We start from the raw sequence: 17,050 nt of genomic DNA on the forward strand, positions 1-17,050 counted from the left end.
TCATCCATGTTGTAGCATGAATCAGTACTTTGGTCATTTTTATGGCTGAGAAATATTCCAGTCTGTGGATATATTGGTTTCTGTTTGCATAATATATCTTTTCCCATCCCTTCACTTTCATCTTGTGTCTTTGAGTCTAAAGTGTCTCTTCAGAACATATAGTTGCATCTTTTTTTCCCCATCTATTCTGCCAATCCTTATCTTTTAATTGGAAAATTTAATCCATTTCCATCTAAAGTAATTACTGATATGGAAGACCTTTTTCTGCCATTTTGTTATTAGTTTTCTGTGTCATATATTGTTTTTGTTCCTCAGTTTCTCCATTACTCCCTTCTTTTGTGTTTAGTTGATTTTTTTGCAGTATACAGTTTTGATTCCTTTTTAATTTCCTTTTCTATATTATTTTAGTTATTTTCTTAGTGGTTACCCAGAGGATTACAAATGACTTCTTAAACTTGTAATAATGTAGTTCGCATTAATATCAGTTGATTTCAATAGTACACAATAATTATGCTCCCTTCCTTTGTGCTGTTATTGCATACAGATTGCATCTTTATACATTTTGCAGTGATCTACACAGGTTTATAATTATTGCTTTACGCAGTTGTCTTTTAAATCGGATAGGACTTACAAACAAAAAATACATTTACACTGTTTCTGTACTTGCCTATGTAATTACCTTTACCAGTGCCCTTTTTCTCCTTATATGGATCCTAGTTACTCTCTAGAAACTCCTTTCACTATAGTTTGAAAGATTCCTTTTAGTATTTCTTATAAGCTAGGTCTTCTAGTGATGAATTCTCTCAGTTTTTGTTTATCTGGTACTGTTTTAATTTCTCTTTCATTTATGAAGCATAGCTTTGCTGGATATGGAATCTTCGTTGACAGATATTTTTCTTTTAGCAATTTGAATATGTCATCCTGTATTCTGCCTTCTGGCCTCTGTAGTTTCTGATGAGAAATCAGCCATTAATCTTACTGAAGATCCTTTGCATGTGATGAATTTATTTTCTCTTACTGCTTTTAAGGTTTTCTTTTGACAGTTTGATTATGTGTCTGGGTGTGGATCTCTTTTGAGTTTATCCCACTTGGAGTTCGTTGAGCTTTATGGATGTTTACGTTGATGTTTTTCATTAAATCGGCAAAGTTTTTGGCCATTATATTTTCAAGTATTCTTCTGCTCCATTATCTCTCTCCTTTTCTTCTGGAACTCCTATTATGTATATGTTGGTATACTTGATGGAAGAGGCTGTGCTGTCTGCCTAGTGAGGGTGGAGGATGATGTTTTGCAGCCAAGCAGCTTGTTCTCCAACTGACTACACTTGGAGGACATGGCCTGGACTGCCAAGTCTGCTGCAGGACATGAGTAGCAGCAGGCCTTCTGTTGTCCAGGGAGTCATGAAGTTAAAGTTCTCTTGGTCAGGCTTTCTCTTGGTATGTCTTGAATGAAGTATTTCTTGCTGGGAGATGATAGACCATTGAACTAATGGACTTGACTTGTTTTCTGTCTGTAGGTTCAATGTCAACAACACCATTCTTCATCCGGAGATTGTGGAATGGTGAGTATGGCTTGTGGCTGTTTGTTGTGCTCAGCCCAGGAAGGTGAGAGACCCTGCTGTTCCTGCCTACTCCATCTCAAGAGAGCCCTTCAGACAAGCTGGTCCCTAGAACTCTTCTCTCAGCCCCTTCTGTTTTGTATTTTTTGTTTGTCAGTTGGTCTGTTTTTCCAAAAGGGCACACGTCACTTGAATGTCAATTAAATTTCTCTTTTTTTTAGGAGTTTTTAGAAGAAATCTTACCATAAATGAGCCAAACGTATATAGCTCAGTTAAAGTAGATAGTGAAAAAGAATAAAAATAAACATCATACATGATCCTATTACCAGAAAGGTAAACATGTTTTCCTCATGTCACGCATATGTCTTGACTAGTTGGCATCCTTTTTACGTGTCTTATGTTGCCTCCTCTCTTTTTTTGCTGGTACTGATAGCCCTACCTGCAGTGTGTTTTCTGTTGGTTCATAGCAGGGCGAGGTGCCTCCAGTTGGGCATCGCCTCTGTGGGCCCTTGAAGAGGCCCTCCACTGATGTGCTGTCAGTTTTCTTCCTAAGCCATCGAGTTTTTGGTTTTGGTTTTTTTACTTATTTATTTATTTATTTTTAAAATTTATTTATTTTTGTTTGTGTTGGGTCTTTGTTGCTGCTCACAGGCTTTCTCTAGTTGTGGTGAGTGGGGGCTACTCTTTGTTGTGGTGTGTGAGCTCATCATTGTGGTGGCTTCTCTTATTGCAGAGCACAGGCTCTAGGTGTGCGGGCTTCGGTAGTTGGGGCTCGCGGGCTCTAGAGCGCACAACAGCAGTTGTGGTGCACAGGCTTAGTTGCTCCACAGCATGTGAGAGCTTCCTGGACCAGGGCTCAAACCTGTGTCCCCTGCATTGGCAGACGGATTCTTAACCACTGCACCACCAGGGAAGTCCTCGAGTTGCTCTTTTATAGCAGTAAAATGTGTTTTATTTGTTGTATGGCTGCACTTATTCTGAATGTAGGAGAGAGGAGAGGCAGGGCTTTGGCTGTGTTGTCCCCTGACTGGGAGGCGTGTGGACTCCCCACATCTGATCCTAAGGCCATGCGTCAAGTTCCCTGTCTAGTTGGGAGACCTTGCTCATCTAGTCTTGAAGCACTTTGGTACACTGTGGCCTGAGGATGAGGATGAGTCAGCCGTTGAGTTCGGGGGAGGCGCAGAGTGGGGAGAAGGAAAGCGTGATCCAGGCCAAGGGGCCACTTGTTCAAAGGCTGGAGACAAGAAAGGTTGGTGGCTTTGTGTGGCCAGCCTAGAGCCACACACTGCGGAAGTGGCCCCTGAGGTTGGTTAGAGAGACGGGCAGGGGCCGGGTGGGCCGTTGCGTCTGCCTGGACTTTGTCTTGAGAGAAATGGGAACCAGGGGAAACCTTCAAGGATTTAGGCAGGAGAACGGTAGGATCAGGTTTGCTTTTCTTTTTTTTAATTTGTTTTTAAAAAATTTTTGGCTGTGTTGGGTCTTTGTCGCCGAGCACGGGCTTTCTCTAGTTGCGGAAAGCGGGGGCTACTCTTCGTTGTGGTGCGCGGGCTTCTCATTGTTGTGGCTTCTTTTGTTGTGGAGCACGGGCTCTAGGCGCATGGGCTTCACTAGTTGTGGCATGTAGGTTCAGTAGTTGTGGCGCGTGGGCTTAGTTGCTCCGCGGCATGTGGGATCTTCCAGGGCCAGGGATCGAACCCGTGTCGCCTGCATTGGCAGGCAGATTCTAAACCACTGAGCCACCAGGGAAGCCCAGGTTAGCATTTTTTAGGGCTGTGGGGCAGGAGTGGGAGCAGGCTGCCAATTAGGAGGCTGCTGCAGGGTCCCGGTGGCCGTGGAGGGGGAGGTGACAGAGTTGAGAGTAAGGGGCAGTCAAGGGGAACGCTCCTGGGAGGAACTGGCCTTGACGCCTGAGTGAAGGGTGGAGTTGAATGTGACTCTGGGGTTTTGTCCTGAACCGCTGGGTGGTGTGTCACCAAGATGGGGCAGGTGCTTTGGCAGGCGAGGGACTTGTTTGTGGTGTGTTGAGTTTGAGGCAGGTGCTGGTGGGAGAGAGGCTGGGCCAGAGGTGAAGATCTGAGGGCTGTCGACAGGCATCGATACTGACCCTTGGCGAGAGCTGGAGGGTGGGCGGGCCAGCAGCTCTGTCGGCAGCCCTGGCCCGGTGCCCATCCCGGCTGCACACTCTGTGAGCGTGGAGGCTGGTGTCCTTCCAGTTCACAGCCACCTCTTCTTGTTTTGATGAAGTAACAAATGCCTGGCCCCTCCGTAGCCCCCAGCTGGCAGAAGAGTAAATCCTGGATACTCAGGGACCGCGTCCACACCTGTGTCCCAGATGTGGCATCCCTTGTGGCCGCTTACATTCTGATTGCTTTGGAGACCAGGGCTGGGTTGTGCACCCCAGCATCTCCTGAGGGACAAGTCATTAGTTCGTCTCTTTGGAACGAGCATGCTTTAATTCTGGTGACATTTCCAAGGCTCTGAGGTAGATTCTGCGTTCATAAGATACTTCCCAGTTTTAGTAAAGCCAGCAGCAGAAAGGACTTATTTGGCATTTGATGGCAGTAGAACTATTTTAGAAATGTCACATTGTCCTTACTGCCTCGGGAGTGTGTTTTAGCAGCGTGCGTCCTGGGCAGTCATTCTTGGTGGGAGCCACGCGAGTCACCGTCATCGCCCTCCTCTGGTAACTGAAGGAAGGATTCTGGGTGGAATGGCGGGCAGGCCCCTCATTTACAGGAGAGACTGGGTTTCCATGGTATTAAATTATGTCTCATTGATGTATCTTTGGGCCCCTGTCCTGGGTGCTTTTTCCAACACCCCCATCTTGGCCCGTGGAGAGAAGTTACCTGGGGTAATGGAAAAGCTATCCAGTCGGGCGTATCCAGATTCTCACCCCAGCCCACCCACCTCAGGAAGTCACTTAACTCCTCTGAGCCTCAGCTTCTTCATCTATAAAATGGGGATGTAGTAAGGCCTAACCCACAGCATGGACGTGAAGATTCATGCTGCCTGACAATTACCATAGACCGGGTGGCTTATAAGCAACAGAAATTCATGTCTCACAGTTCTGGAGGCTGGGAGGTCCGAGGCCAAGGTGAGGACCCACTTTCTGGTTCATAGACGGCCATCTTCTTTCTGTGTCCTCAGATGGCAGAAGGGGTGAGGGAGTTCTCTAGGGTCTCTTTTATAAGGGTACCAATCCCATTCATGAGGGTTCCACCCTCATGACCTAAGCGCCCCCCAAAGATCCTACCTCCAAATACTATCACACTGGGGATAGGTTTCAACCTATGAATTTGGGGGGAACACGGTGTTCGGTGTATAACACCAAGCCTCAGTTTCCACACCTGCAGAGTGGACGTGGTCTCCCTTGATGGATAGCTCAAGGATTGAGTGAGAGCCAAAGTCAAGTGACAACACATCCTAGTAATCATGCTGTCACCTTTTGAGACTTCCTTTGTGCAAGGTGCTATGCTAAGCACTTGACACACGTCACCTTGTTTAAAGAGGTATATTATTTATGTTATAAGGTAGGACTCTGATTATCCCCATGCTACAGCTGAGCAAAGTGAGGCACAGGAAAGTGATTTGCCCAAGAAAAAGCCAGGAGCTGAGCCCAGGCCAGTGGGCTCTGATGCTGCCCCATGTGGCTCTGAGGAGTCCCCTTGGGGAGTGGGGGCTGCTGCCCAAATGTCAGCCTCTCTCTCGGTTCATTCTTGGCCATCCGACCTGCTCAGAACCCACAGAAAAGATCTTGTGGAGGCCAGGGTGTGGTGGGGTGGAGGGCCTGGGGACGTGCAGCTAAGTAAGCTTCCCCCAGCACGGCGCCCTGCCACCCACATGTACCCCAGCTCCCAGGTAGCGGCCGAGCTGGGGATTCGGGAACCTCCCCAGAGCCTGTCTGATTAGGAGGCAACAGGCAGCCTCTCTCAGCACAGGGGAAGCTTCACTTCTCATTTGTGTTTGGGTGTCATTCATTTCCTTTCTGTGACTGCTTTATTGTTTTCCATTCTCTCAAGCAGTACCTTTTCGATTTCCTGTAAATTCCTCTATAATCATACTCTTCTTCCCCACAAACATGAGATCATAGCTGATCATTTCTTTCCTTGTGCTAGGTATTGCAGTTTGAACGTGGAGGTCAGAAGTTGAAACTTAATAAGAGCAGGCCTCTCTCACTTCCATAATTTAGTCTGTGGTTCTACATTTCTGTTCAGCAGATGATTAAATTGATCTGGAGGTGGGGTAAGAAATAAAAGGAGATACTTCTGTGCTGTCTAATAGCTTGGCACTGTGGATTTCGGTTAAGCACCTCTGGAAGCGTCACAGAAAAGCAGGCATGTCAGCCATTGCCACGCGCCTTCTCGGGTTTTAAGTGAGGCCGTGTTAACTTGAGTCGGTGTCATGCCAGTGTTAGAGCTGTTAATTACGTGGAGCGGAGGTGGCCTGCACGTTTTCAGGCAGCGGAGTAAGCTCTCTATTTCTATTCTCCTGCCTTTCTGTGCACGGGAGATGGTAAGGGGTGGATGGTTTTGGGCAGACACGCACCAGGATCCTGCGTCCTGGGTAATGTGTCCCAAATTAGAAAAGGTACCTAGAAGATGACTTAGATTCTTGGTGTGTATATGAAAAGTATTCCAGTAGGCTTGCTGTCTTTGTCTCCCGGTGAATAGGCATTTGCATTTAACCCTAAGTCAATGAGAAAGCCAAGTGGAAAGTGGGGACCTGAGAGTAGTGGGGAGAACCTGGCTTACTGTGCACCGGGAGGCTGGACCCAGGATGTGGGAGCAGTCAGGCCCCGGTCCCAGCTCTCCCTGCACATGGCTCACGACTGCCTGGCCCCGGTCAGGTCTCAGGCACACTCAGCTTACCACGGGCTGAACCACCGTTTTCTTCCTGGCTCTGGTTTCTCTGAGAGGACTTATGGATTGAGCTTCCTGAGGATATGTAATTCCAACCAGCTCTTTCCTTTCTGTCCCTCCTGTTGTTCTGGGATTTTACCCTTTGAATCCCTGGGTCACAGAGTAGGGAAGGAATGGCTGTGGGGGTCATGCGGTCTGGAATTCCCGCACTCCTCTCCCGCAGAAGCCCCTGCACATTCATCTCCGGGAGAGATGGAATTCCTGTCCCTTCAAATGGGTTTTGTGCAACACTGTGGCACTTTGATGCTTAGAGACTGATTTTGGAAATACTTCATCCTGTCTTGCTACTATTTTAATTAGTGGAGCATTCAGACCTCACCTAATTGATGTCTTAATCCTGCATTTAATGCCCAGAGGCAGTTTTGTGACCTTTGAATATTTAAGGGAGAAAAAGATGGCACAAATGAATCTCAGCTTGGTCCAGTTTTTGTCATTTCAGGCCAGTAGCAGGGGGACTCTGTGCCTTCACCCCCGCCACCCTGCCTGTGGTGCTGCCTTTTTCCTTGAGCAGCCCCCTTGATGTGGTGATGCCCACAGGCCTGGCCACGAGCAGGGGAGCCTGCCTGAGGGCCTTCATCTCCTGCACACATCAAGCACCTCCTCTTGCTGCCGGAAGAGCCTAAGCTGCCTTCTGCCCAGATGTCTTTTTTTAAAAAAATTACTTAATGAATTAATTTTTATTTTTGGCTGTCTTGGATCTTTGTTGCTGTGCACGGCCTTTCTCTAGTTGTGGCGAACAGGGGCTACTCTTCGCTGCAGTGCAGGAGCTTCTCATTGTGGTTGCTTCTCTTGTTGCAGAGCATGGGCTCTAGGCGGGCAGGCTTCAGTAATTGTGGCACGTGGGCTCAGTAGTTGTGGCTCGCGGGCTTAGCTGCTTCCCGGACCAGGGCTCGAACCCATGTCCCCTGCATTGGCAGGTGGATTCTTAACCACTGCGCCACCAGGGGAGTCGTGCGCAGATGTCTTAAGTGGCATCTGTGCTGTCCTGTCCTGAGCCTTGGTCTTCAGACGCTTCCTGGAGGAGGTGACCTTCGTCCTCCCCTGGGGATAGAAGCCTTGCAGATGATATTTCTAACCACCACCCCACATGTCCTTGAGCTGGACAAGGCGGGGGCTGAGTGTGACACTCAGAATCCCTCACTCCAAGGCGACTGGACCTACAGAGGCTGCACCACAGCAGGATCCCCCTACCTTGCCTTTTTGTGCTCGGGAGTAAAGGAAATAGCCTCCTCAAATTCAGGGCAGTGAATTCTTCCTGCAGATGAGGAGAAACTGTGCAGAATGCTGGAAAGTCTTACTGTTTTCTGCCGTGATCTTTTTTTTTTTTTTTTTTTTTTTTTTTGCGGTACACGGGGCTCTTCTCACTGTTGTAGCCTCTCCCGTTGCAGAGCACAGGCTCCGGACGCGCAGGCTCAGCAGCCATGGCTCACGGGCCCAGCCGCTCCGCGGCACGTGGGATCCTCCCAGACCGGAGCATGAACCCGCGTCCCCTGCATCGGCAGGCGGACTCTCAACCACTGCGCCACCAGGGAAGCCCTCTGCCGTGATCTTAAAGACAGTTTCTGGTGCTTGTGTTGTGGAGATAACGGGGCCAGGCGGGCACACCTGGCACCGGGGCGAGACTTCAGCCCCAGAGTGCCCTGTGGACAGCTGGGCGAGCTGGCACACAGCAGCCTTTACTTCCAGGGCCCTTAACGCTTGGATTCAACTGGGCCAGGCCAGTGCTCAGCCAGGCCGGCTTCACTGGAGAACTGCCTTTGCCCTGGTTCAGTTTGATTTTTTTTTTCTTTTTTTTTTTAACATGACTGGAAAAATAAGTCCTGAGGCAACCAGCTAGAGGCCTAGTTTGTCAACTTCCCCGAAGTGAAATTAGAAAAGAAAGCAGGACTCTGGGCCTCGGTGGCTCAACATGCTTATCCTCTCTGATAGGCAGGGAGCATGGTCTGGGCTCCAAGCATCCTCTCTCCTTGGGCTGATGGAGTCTTTTTCCCGGCTCTTTGCAAGACTGAGGGTGCCTGCGGGGCAGGGAGGAGGCGAATGGAGAGCCTGTGAAGTGGGCTTCTGAGGCTGGGGCTGCCTCTTCCTGCCTTTGTGGCTGGCGGTGAGGCAGTGGTGGTGGGAGTTTGGACTGCTGAGGCCTGGGGAGGCTGTTCCCCATGCCCTGTCCTGACCGGGGCCTGCCAGGCTGTGCGACAATCCCACGATGACCGGTGAACAGCCCGGGGAGGGTGGGGTGGAAGAGGCCTCCTTTTCTTTTTGAGATGAACCATTCTCTCTCCTGGTTGGAAGTAAGGTGTTTTCCAGCTTTGGTGCAATGCCCAGGTACTGTTCCTAACCCGTAGTTACTGTGTGTCTGCTCTGGGCCAGGCACTGTTCTAGCCCTGGGACCCTGCCCTCCAGGGCTATGGGCTTTTAGGGGGAGACTTAAATGAAAAGGAAATTACAAGTGTGATAGCTTACTGAGGATTCACATAGACTGCCCAGGGAATAGAGGGAGGGATTTAGCCTGGTAGGGGGCTGGAGGGAGCCCCTCCCCCCTTTCTGAGAAAGGAGCTAGAGGATGAATGTGCAGGAGCCGGTTCCAGGCAGAGGAGTCCCTGTCCCGGGTGGGGGGGCGGGTAAAAGGTGGAGACAGGCAGGGTGTGGCCTAGAGAGCCTCCTGGTCGCTGGATAGAGTTTTAACTTCATCTGGACGACATCTAGAGGCTACTAAAGGTTTTAAGCCAGGGAAAGCCTGGTCAGAATTGCATTGCCCAAAGATCCACAGCTGTGGTCGGGGGGGCAGACAGGGCTGGAGGCCAGAAGAGCCAGGAGAGTTTCTCCAGGCTGTTGAGAGTGGGGTCTGGACGGAGAGAGAGAAAGGGGAGGCGTGAGGGGTTGTGGAGGTGGAATTGCCACCCTTGGCCGTCGGTTGGGTGTGGGAGTGATGGACGGATGAGAGGGAGGTGCCCAGGTGTCTGCATTAAGCCGTGGGAGGTGGGGAGCTGTGGCTGGAGATGGGAGCCTGCAGAAGGGTGGGAGTCTCTGTCCTGCTGAGCTGGAGGTGCCTGGTGGGGGGGGGGGGTCCTGCAGGTGGAACGCAGCTGCGAGGACTGTGCCGGAGCTGGGGGTTTGGGAGCAGGTGCAGTGGTGAAGCTGCGGGGCCGGGTGGGGAGGGCCCGTCAGAGCTGGAGGAGGGGAAGCAGCCAAGCACGTGCCAGCAGAGGCAGGCGTGGCAGTGCCTCTTGCTCTTGGGAGGTCACGGAACGCCTCTGGGTTTGGCACCCTGGGAGCTGTTATCCTGCATGTTGGTGAGGCAGTGCTGGCACAGTGGCAGGGGCTGAAGGGAGAAGAGGGGGGAGGGGAGAGGGTTAGTGAGAAGATGGGGAGGAGGTTCGTAAAAGCTGCTTTCTCTCCTCTCCGGAGGCAAGGACTGTCAGGCTTTCCTTTCTGGAAACGCGGCTGGGTGGTGGGGGGAAAGCTTGGCTGGAGGGGGAGGTGAGTGGTCATGGAGCTTCCAGTAAGAGCGGCAGGTGCACAGAGGCGCTTGGGGGCTGGGATCTGAGCCCATGTGTGTGTGTTGGGGGGCTGAGCCTCACTGACAAGAGGGCACCCCTTCCCTTGTAGGCGGAGAGAGAGGGGAGGACGGGGGTGAGGAAGGCTTGGGAGTTTGGAGAAGAGGTGAGAGTACGCCCACCTGCTGGCGTCTGTGTTCTCCAGGAAGTAGGGGATGAGTTCGTTCATGTGACCAGGAGCCCTGGGAGGGCCCCGAGGTGCAGGAAGCTGAGAGGAGCCTGCACGCTCCCCCTGTGACTCCCGGCAGAGCTGGGGTGTGTGGAGGCGGCTGGCAGCCTGCTTTGCCGTCCGCCCAGCTGAGTGCTTTCCCCCTCAGCCCTCGTGTCCTGCGCACACAGGCCTGGGCTTTCGTTCGTCCCTTGCGGGCGTTCGGCCGAGCCTGTATGGATTGAAAGGGGGGTCTGAAGTGTTGGCCGGAGTGGTGGCTAGAGGGCTGGAGCAGGGCTCTAGGCTGAAGAGAGAGGCAGGGGGTCACAGGCGGTTGTAGCCTGGGCCGGGTTCCCACCTGCGTTGTCACTCTCTGGTCGTCACCGCGTCGGAGAAAAGAGAGACCCGCTCCCAGCTCACAGATCCTCGGGCTGGTGCCGAGCAGGGCAGGATCGAAGCATCAGGGGCCGCTGGGTTATCTGTGAGTGGATTTGGACCACACCCTCCGGGGCCCGGGAACCAGCTTTCTGTTCCCCCCGGGGGAGAACTGCTCCCAGCGCCCCAAGGTGGAGCCGGAGCACCTTTATGATGGTCAAGAGCGAACTTAGGCTTCAGGGTCTGCCCCTGAAAAAAGAAGGCATGTTCAACTGGAGAAAGTCTTCAGTGGGTTGGGAGTTCGTCTTTCCTACGTCCCCTGGAAGGTTTTACAGTCTTAGGAAGGTGTCCCTGTGCTGTACGATGCCTTCCTCCCCTCCCAGCGACAAATGTCTGGCCGTCCTACGTGGGCATCGTGGAGACAGCACAGGTCGGTAGCTGCCTCTGGTGGAGGTGGGAGCGCCTTCCCTGCCCTTCTCAGCCGCCTCGGCTGAGACTGGCTCAGGACCGTCAGGCCTCAGAGGGGGACCGTGGCTGGACGGGGGGTGCGCTGTGGGCGGAGGGGCAGGCACTAATCTGCCATCATGACACTCCGCTTTGCTGATCTTGAGGGGGCTTTGGTGAAGGCAGGTCACCTTCATAAAGGGAGCAGAGTCGACCATGAGGGATGCACTGAGGACTCCATGCGCTTAAGGACGGGGCCCACTGCCACTTAAATGCCGTGAGCCGGAGGTGCTTATTTGAAATGGGTGGAAGTAGAAAAAGAATATTTATTTAGCTTCTCTGCGGGAGGCTTACTTGGGGTTGAGATTGATTGCAAGGACCAGAAACCTAACCAATTTGGGGCAAATTAACATGAGCTTATTGTGAGGACCCCAGTACCCGCCTGGAGTCCAGCTGGCAGGAGGCACAGCTGAGCCTTGAAAGGACGGCAGGGTCTGTTGGTTGCACCGCCCCGTCCCCATTCCCAGCTTGACCCTACCTCACGCAGGGGGCCTGAGTCACATGGTTTTCCAAGGCTGCCTGGACAGGTGGGTGTGGTGGGGGGAAATCGGAGAACTCTTCAGCCATCTGGGCAGAGCCCTGGGAGTCAGTACACTTAAGATTCAGGTCCAACAGCCTTGCCATGTAGATTGTATCCCCATTTAATGGATGAGGAAACTGAGTCTCAGTGAGGCACCGTGTGTCCGGCTACAGAATCTGGGTTTCTGCCACGCACAGCGGCTCCCCGGTCTTGTAAGCGGAAACAGCCCGCACTCCTGAGGCCGGCGTTGGGTCGGGATGGGCCATGCTTAGCGTGGCTCATCACCCCTGGGGCTTGGTGGCCCAGCCTGCCCCCATCCTATGCCCGGGCAGCCCATCTGCAGCCCTGGGCTCCTTCCCGGGCTGTGCAGGCTGTGCAGGTTTCCCTGGAGGGGTCTGCCAGCTCCTGCTGGAAGTCGCTGACTTGCTGCTTCGTTTTTCTCCTTTCTGCAGCCGGGTCTTCAAGACAGACATGGAGCTGGAGGTTTTGCGCTACACCAATAAAATTTCCAGCGAGGCCCACCAGGAGGTAAGCTGGGCGCTGGCTCATTGGACCTGCTGTTCTGGGTGGGCTGGGGAAGCAGCATTGCTCTGTGTGGGACAAGACGGCGGTGTCGAGGTGGACGGTCTCGGGGGGGTGCTGGTCCCCAGCAGGCAGGAAGTGTCACTGCAGACCCAAGATACGGTGCTGGCTGTTTGCTGTTGCCCAGTGGGGACAGAGCAGGGAGGGCCTGTCCTCACCTTAAGGTACCCACCCTCAGGGAACTTCCCAGCAAGAAGTCCCGACTTCCAGGACAGTAGAGCTTTCCCTCCTCGCATTCTGGCAGGTCCCAGTTCCTTTGAAAGAATCTGTGGTCCTTAACCAAGATTCAAGCACGTTTATTACTATCATCCATTTTTTGAAAACACCCTCACCTGGTTCTTTCCCAAACCTTCCTGCTTTACCTGAGGAGCAGGAGCAAATAAGGAAGTTTATTTTTTGAAATGGGTCCGGGCCATTGGGTTAGCCCAGTACCTGCTTACTGACATTTGCGGTGTTGTGCCAGGAGACAGATGGGGGTCACTGGGGGTAACGCAGTCTCTTCTCCGAGTTCATTTTCTCTGTATTTTATAAGGAAGGAAACCTCTTAGGATAGTTGTCGTAGGCTTCTGAGCATTAAGTATTCACCAAACACATCTTGGCTAAATCTTCCCTTGCCTCCCAAGGTGTTTATCGACTTCTGAACAGAAGTGCTCCGGAGTGGTTTAAATAAACTGTATGACTTTGGAGCTTTAAAAGAGTTCCAATTTGTCACATTTCTGCACCACTGTGTGCACGTATCATTCTTTTTTTTTTTTTTTTTTAAAGAAGAGATTCTTTTGAAAAAATGCCATACATTATTTATAAGGCGGTGTTACTTATCTCCTTAATACAAATGTCTTTGCTTAATATCCATCCTCCAGGTAATGAAGGCTGTAAAAGTGGGAATGAAAGAGTATGAGATGGAAAGGTAAGCTGCTGTGTTTCTCTGGGTAAAGATTAAAATGTAAAAAACAGTAATTTACGTTCGCTGAGCAAGTAACAGATGAGGCGCGGCGGCCTGGCGCACAGATTGAGTGGGGATTAGGAGTAGGGCTTCGGCGTCATGGGCAAAGAGGATTTTTCTTCCGACTGTGGCCACCTCCCTGGCTCTTGGCAGAGTGTTTGATGGTAATAGTCTTTGATTACTTTTCAGGGTGGTTTAGTGCCCCATCATTCCACTCTTGGACTTTGTTGCTGCAATTTGCAGGAAACTACCAAATAGCTGCTATTGTGACTCTGAAAGCCGCTAGTAAAACAGCTTGCCATTTTTATGTGTAAACACTGCCATTATGTCTGCTGTGCTTGGACGACCGGGTTGCGGGTTGGTTAAGTGGCTCATAAAGCGTTCTGGAGAGCTCCATCATCCTGCAGCTCCAGCTAGGCTGCAGGGAGCCTTTTGCCACCCGGGGCCTTCCCAGGGCTGCCCTGCTGTACTGGGTGTGGCCTGGCCAGCTCCTCAGCCCTGTGCCAGGACCCAGGGGTCAGTTAGCGTGCTGCTGCCCACAGCGTGAAGAAGCCCTGGGGTCAGACCCAAACTGCCCCGGGTGGCTCCCCTCGCGGCCACCTCCTGGGGCAGGAAGCCCCCATTCCCGAGTCTGTCACCAGTGACTGCACCGCATGGGATCCCCTGTGGGGAGAAGACGCTGAAGGTGCCTTGTCTCCCCCTGTGACATAATAGGAAATGCGTATTTGTTCTCTGCCCCCAGTTCCTGGCACGGAGCTTGTAAAACCTTTGAAATTCCCTGATAGAGAGGAGCATCTGTTGTTCTTTATAATAAGCCCCTTTCCACAGCACCTGAGTTTATGCTAATGAGGGACTCTCGGAGGCCCCGACCTCCTGGGAGAAGAGAGGGACTGGAGATTGAGATTGAGTTCTGACCGGTGATTTAATCAGTCCTGTATCTAAGGAGGTAATGGCACTTGCATAAGCCCTAAACCGGAGGGTTTGGAAAGCGTCTAGGTTGGTGAACACGTGGAGGTACTGGGAGGCTGGCATCCCTGGAGAGGGTTTGGAAGCTCCATGGCCCTCCCCCACACCTTGCCCTGTGCCTCTCTTCCATTTGGCTCTTCCTGAATTGTATTCTTCCTAATAAACTGATAACAGTAAGTAAAGCACTCTCCTGAGTTCTGTGAGCCATTCTAGCAAATTATGAAACCCAAGGCTAGGTTTTGTGGGCACCCCTGATTTAAGGCCGATGGGTCAGAGGTCAAGGAGGCCTGGGCTTGTGATTGGTGCCTGAAGAGGGGGCAGTTTCGTGGGACTGAGCCCTTAACCTGTGGGGTCTGCACTAACTCTGGCAGTGAGTTAGTGTCAGAAGGTGTCCACAGAGAAGTGGAGAATTGCTTAGTGTGGAAAACCTACATATTTGCTATCAGAAGTGTTGTAAGTACGAAACAGCGTTTTTACCTTGCTTGTACCCTCCACCCTGGGCTGCCCTTTCCTGCCTGGCCTTGTGAGAGCTCGGTGCTGCTGCTCCTTCCCCACCTTGCAGGGCCCATGTCCGCCCTAGGTACCCTCAGGGCCCGCTCTGCCTCTACACCTTAGCAGTGCAGGGTGAGGGCAAGGTACAGACAGGGTCGGCAGTGGGCACCGTGGACATTTACAATCACCATCACGTGTCTTGGCGGTAGGCGGTTTTTCTCAAAGTCTAATAACCCTTAAAGGAGTCCTGAACAGGGAGCCTCTGTATTTCTCTCCCCTTACACCCCGGGAGGTAAGAGGTTAGCATGGCCTCGGAGGCCCCGCTGCCGTGCCTTCCCAGGAGGGGGCATGGAACAAGTGAGTCATCGAGGACCCAGCTCCGTCAGGCCAAGGAGGATGGGGGAAGGGGCGGAGCCACCTAGCTCTTGCCTCCGTGCTCTGGGGTTCCCGGGTCCTTGCCCCCACCCCCCACCTGGGACGGGAGGAGTTCTGCGGGGCTGCCAGGGAGGTGGGCTGGGCAGTGGGTCCCTCAGGTTGGCACTGGCCCAGAAACCTGTACCCAGCTGAATTGGCCCATAGTGACCCACAGCTGGTGCTTCAAATAAAGCGACCCAGAAATGGGAGCAGGACTCGCTTGCTCCAGTGTGGAGCCACGCTGACTGCTACACTGCGGGGAGGCCAGCTCTGAAGGTGGCTCCTGGCAGGGGCCTGAGCCGTCCTCGGTGTCCCAGAGCCAGATCAACCTGGGTGTGAGTTCTGGGTCAGGGGCTGGTCACTCAGAATACCTCCCCCAGCTCCCTACTCCCCAACCCGAGGTAACAGAGGTCTGTTTTTTTCTTTTAATGACAAATTTCAAATACCCGCCACCCGCACGTCGAAGAGTATAATGAACGTCAAAGTCTCCATCCGGGTTTTCTCTTTCGTTTTGTTTCACTGGAGTATTTAAAACCAAACCCCAGACCTTGTGTCATTTTACCTGTAAATACGTCAGTGGGTGTCTCAGTGGATGACGGTATTGTTTTCCTTTTCATGTGACCACTGTGTCCTTATCACATCTAAGTAAGTTAACAATAATCCTTAATGTTATAAATGTCTAGTTCATGTTGTCTAAAGCTATCTTTGTAGAACCGGTTTGTATGAGTTGGGATTCAGGGTCTACACGTTGCGCTTGACTGTTGTTTGAAGGAGACCCTCTGGTTGAGTTGAGCTCTGGGGGGACCTTACATTTGTCTACAAACTGCTCAGCCTCCACGCTCCACCCTGCATCCCGGGTTGGCCCCACTGCTGCCTCCTCTGTGGACCAGGGGCGGCCCTCGGAGAAATGATCCGGAGGCTCTGGGCCAGAAGCAGCCGCCCTGAGGGTGCCGCGTGGCATTAATCCAGCTCAGCGTGCCAGCCGTGCGCCCTGTTGTGCACCTACTATGCGCCGTGCCCACCCTACGGCTGGCCATAGGGGGTACAGGGGGGAAGCAGTGGCTACCCTTGCACCCTCAGCCCTGCAGGGGGGCCATCTGATCTCTGGGTCCCTGAGACCTGAGAGCAGGGGTGTTCCTGGGGTGGAGTGTGGGGAGGGTTTTTAAAAGCTGAGGCAGAGATGATGAGGACAAGAGACAGTGTCTGTTCCCGAAGGGCAGATAGGAGGGGGGACCCTGGCAGGCAGATGGTGTCACCCCCTGGAGACAGTGGGAAGATCGTCCTCCAGGGACTCTGAGGCGTCCCTGGCCAGATTTGAGGAGGGCACCACCCACTGCCAGTGCCAGCCTGAGCCCGGGGGCGTCTGCAGTGGTGAGGGGGCCGACGTCACTTTCTCTGTCCCCACAGGCATGTCACTGCCCAGGTAGCCTGGGATGCTGTTTTGTGGCCTGTGTCCTTGGAGCCTGGGAACTTTCTCTCGGAGGCCCCATCTCGTTAATCTGCAGTGTCTGCCCCACAGTTGGTATCAGGAAATACGTGTGGGCGTGTTAGATGGATGGGCAGGAGAGAGAAGAAAATGTCCTGAACTACTTTTTCCTGTCTCCTCTGCCGCTGTGAACTTCAGCATTCTTCTCTTAACCAAATAGGAGTATGAGATCGCGTCTAAAGCGGGTGGGGGCTCCCCAGAAGGTGTGGCCTCCTTAACACAGGCTGGACCGATGCCCAGGAAGGTCCAGGGCAGCGACTCCCGGGCAGGCCACCGACCCCTGGCTTAGAAGAGCATCCCTAGAACCTTCTGGACGTTCTGCTGAGAGCATAGCCAGCTCCAGCCCCACGGAGGGACACAGGGCAGGAAGGGCAGGGACTCCTGGGGGTGTGGGTGGGGGGGAGACTGGGGCTGATTTTCTGGAAGGCGGGCCTACCACCGGCACAACGGCGCTCAGACAAGGGCCGCTGGCCAGGAGACCCAGTTCTAAGCCTCATCTTTTTGTTTTATCATCAAAGGTTTGTCATAAAATCTGGAAGGCATGTTAGAAACAAGGAAGCCAGCTGGTGGCATTTATTAAGACTCCTCCTC

General features: G+C 52.6%; 1 protein-coding gene across 2 annotated transcripts in view; it reads left to right on the forward strand.

Moving 5' to 3' along the window:
* Nucleotides 1–17,050, forward strand: part of PEPD (peptidase D) — a 116,701-nt gene that overhangs the window by 33,556 nt on the left and 66,095 nt on the right. Inside the window, exons 7-9 of one of the 2 annotated variants that reach the window (XM_059044389.2) lie at nucleotides 1,515–1,559; nucleotides 12,029–12,104; nucleotides 13,019–13,065. In XM_059044389.2, the coding sequence (XP_058900372.1) occupies nucleotides 1,515–1,559; nucleotides 12,029–12,104; nucleotides 13,019–13,065 (168 nt within the window). The remainder of the gene's footprint in view (nucleotides 1–1,514; nucleotides 1,560–12,028; nucleotides 12,105–13,018; nucleotides 13,066–17,050) is intronic. The other variant, XM_067019670.1, reaches the window with a different exon arrangement.

Source organism: Kogia breviceps, chromosome 18 (genome assembly GCF_026419965.1).
Source record: "Kogia breviceps isolate mKogBre1 chromosome 18, mKogBre1 haplotype 1, whole genome shotgun sequence".
In the NCBI taxonomy this organism is placed as follows: domain Eukaryota; kingdom Metazoa; phylum Chordata; class Mammalia; order Artiodactyla; family Physeteridae; genus Kogia; species Kogia breviceps.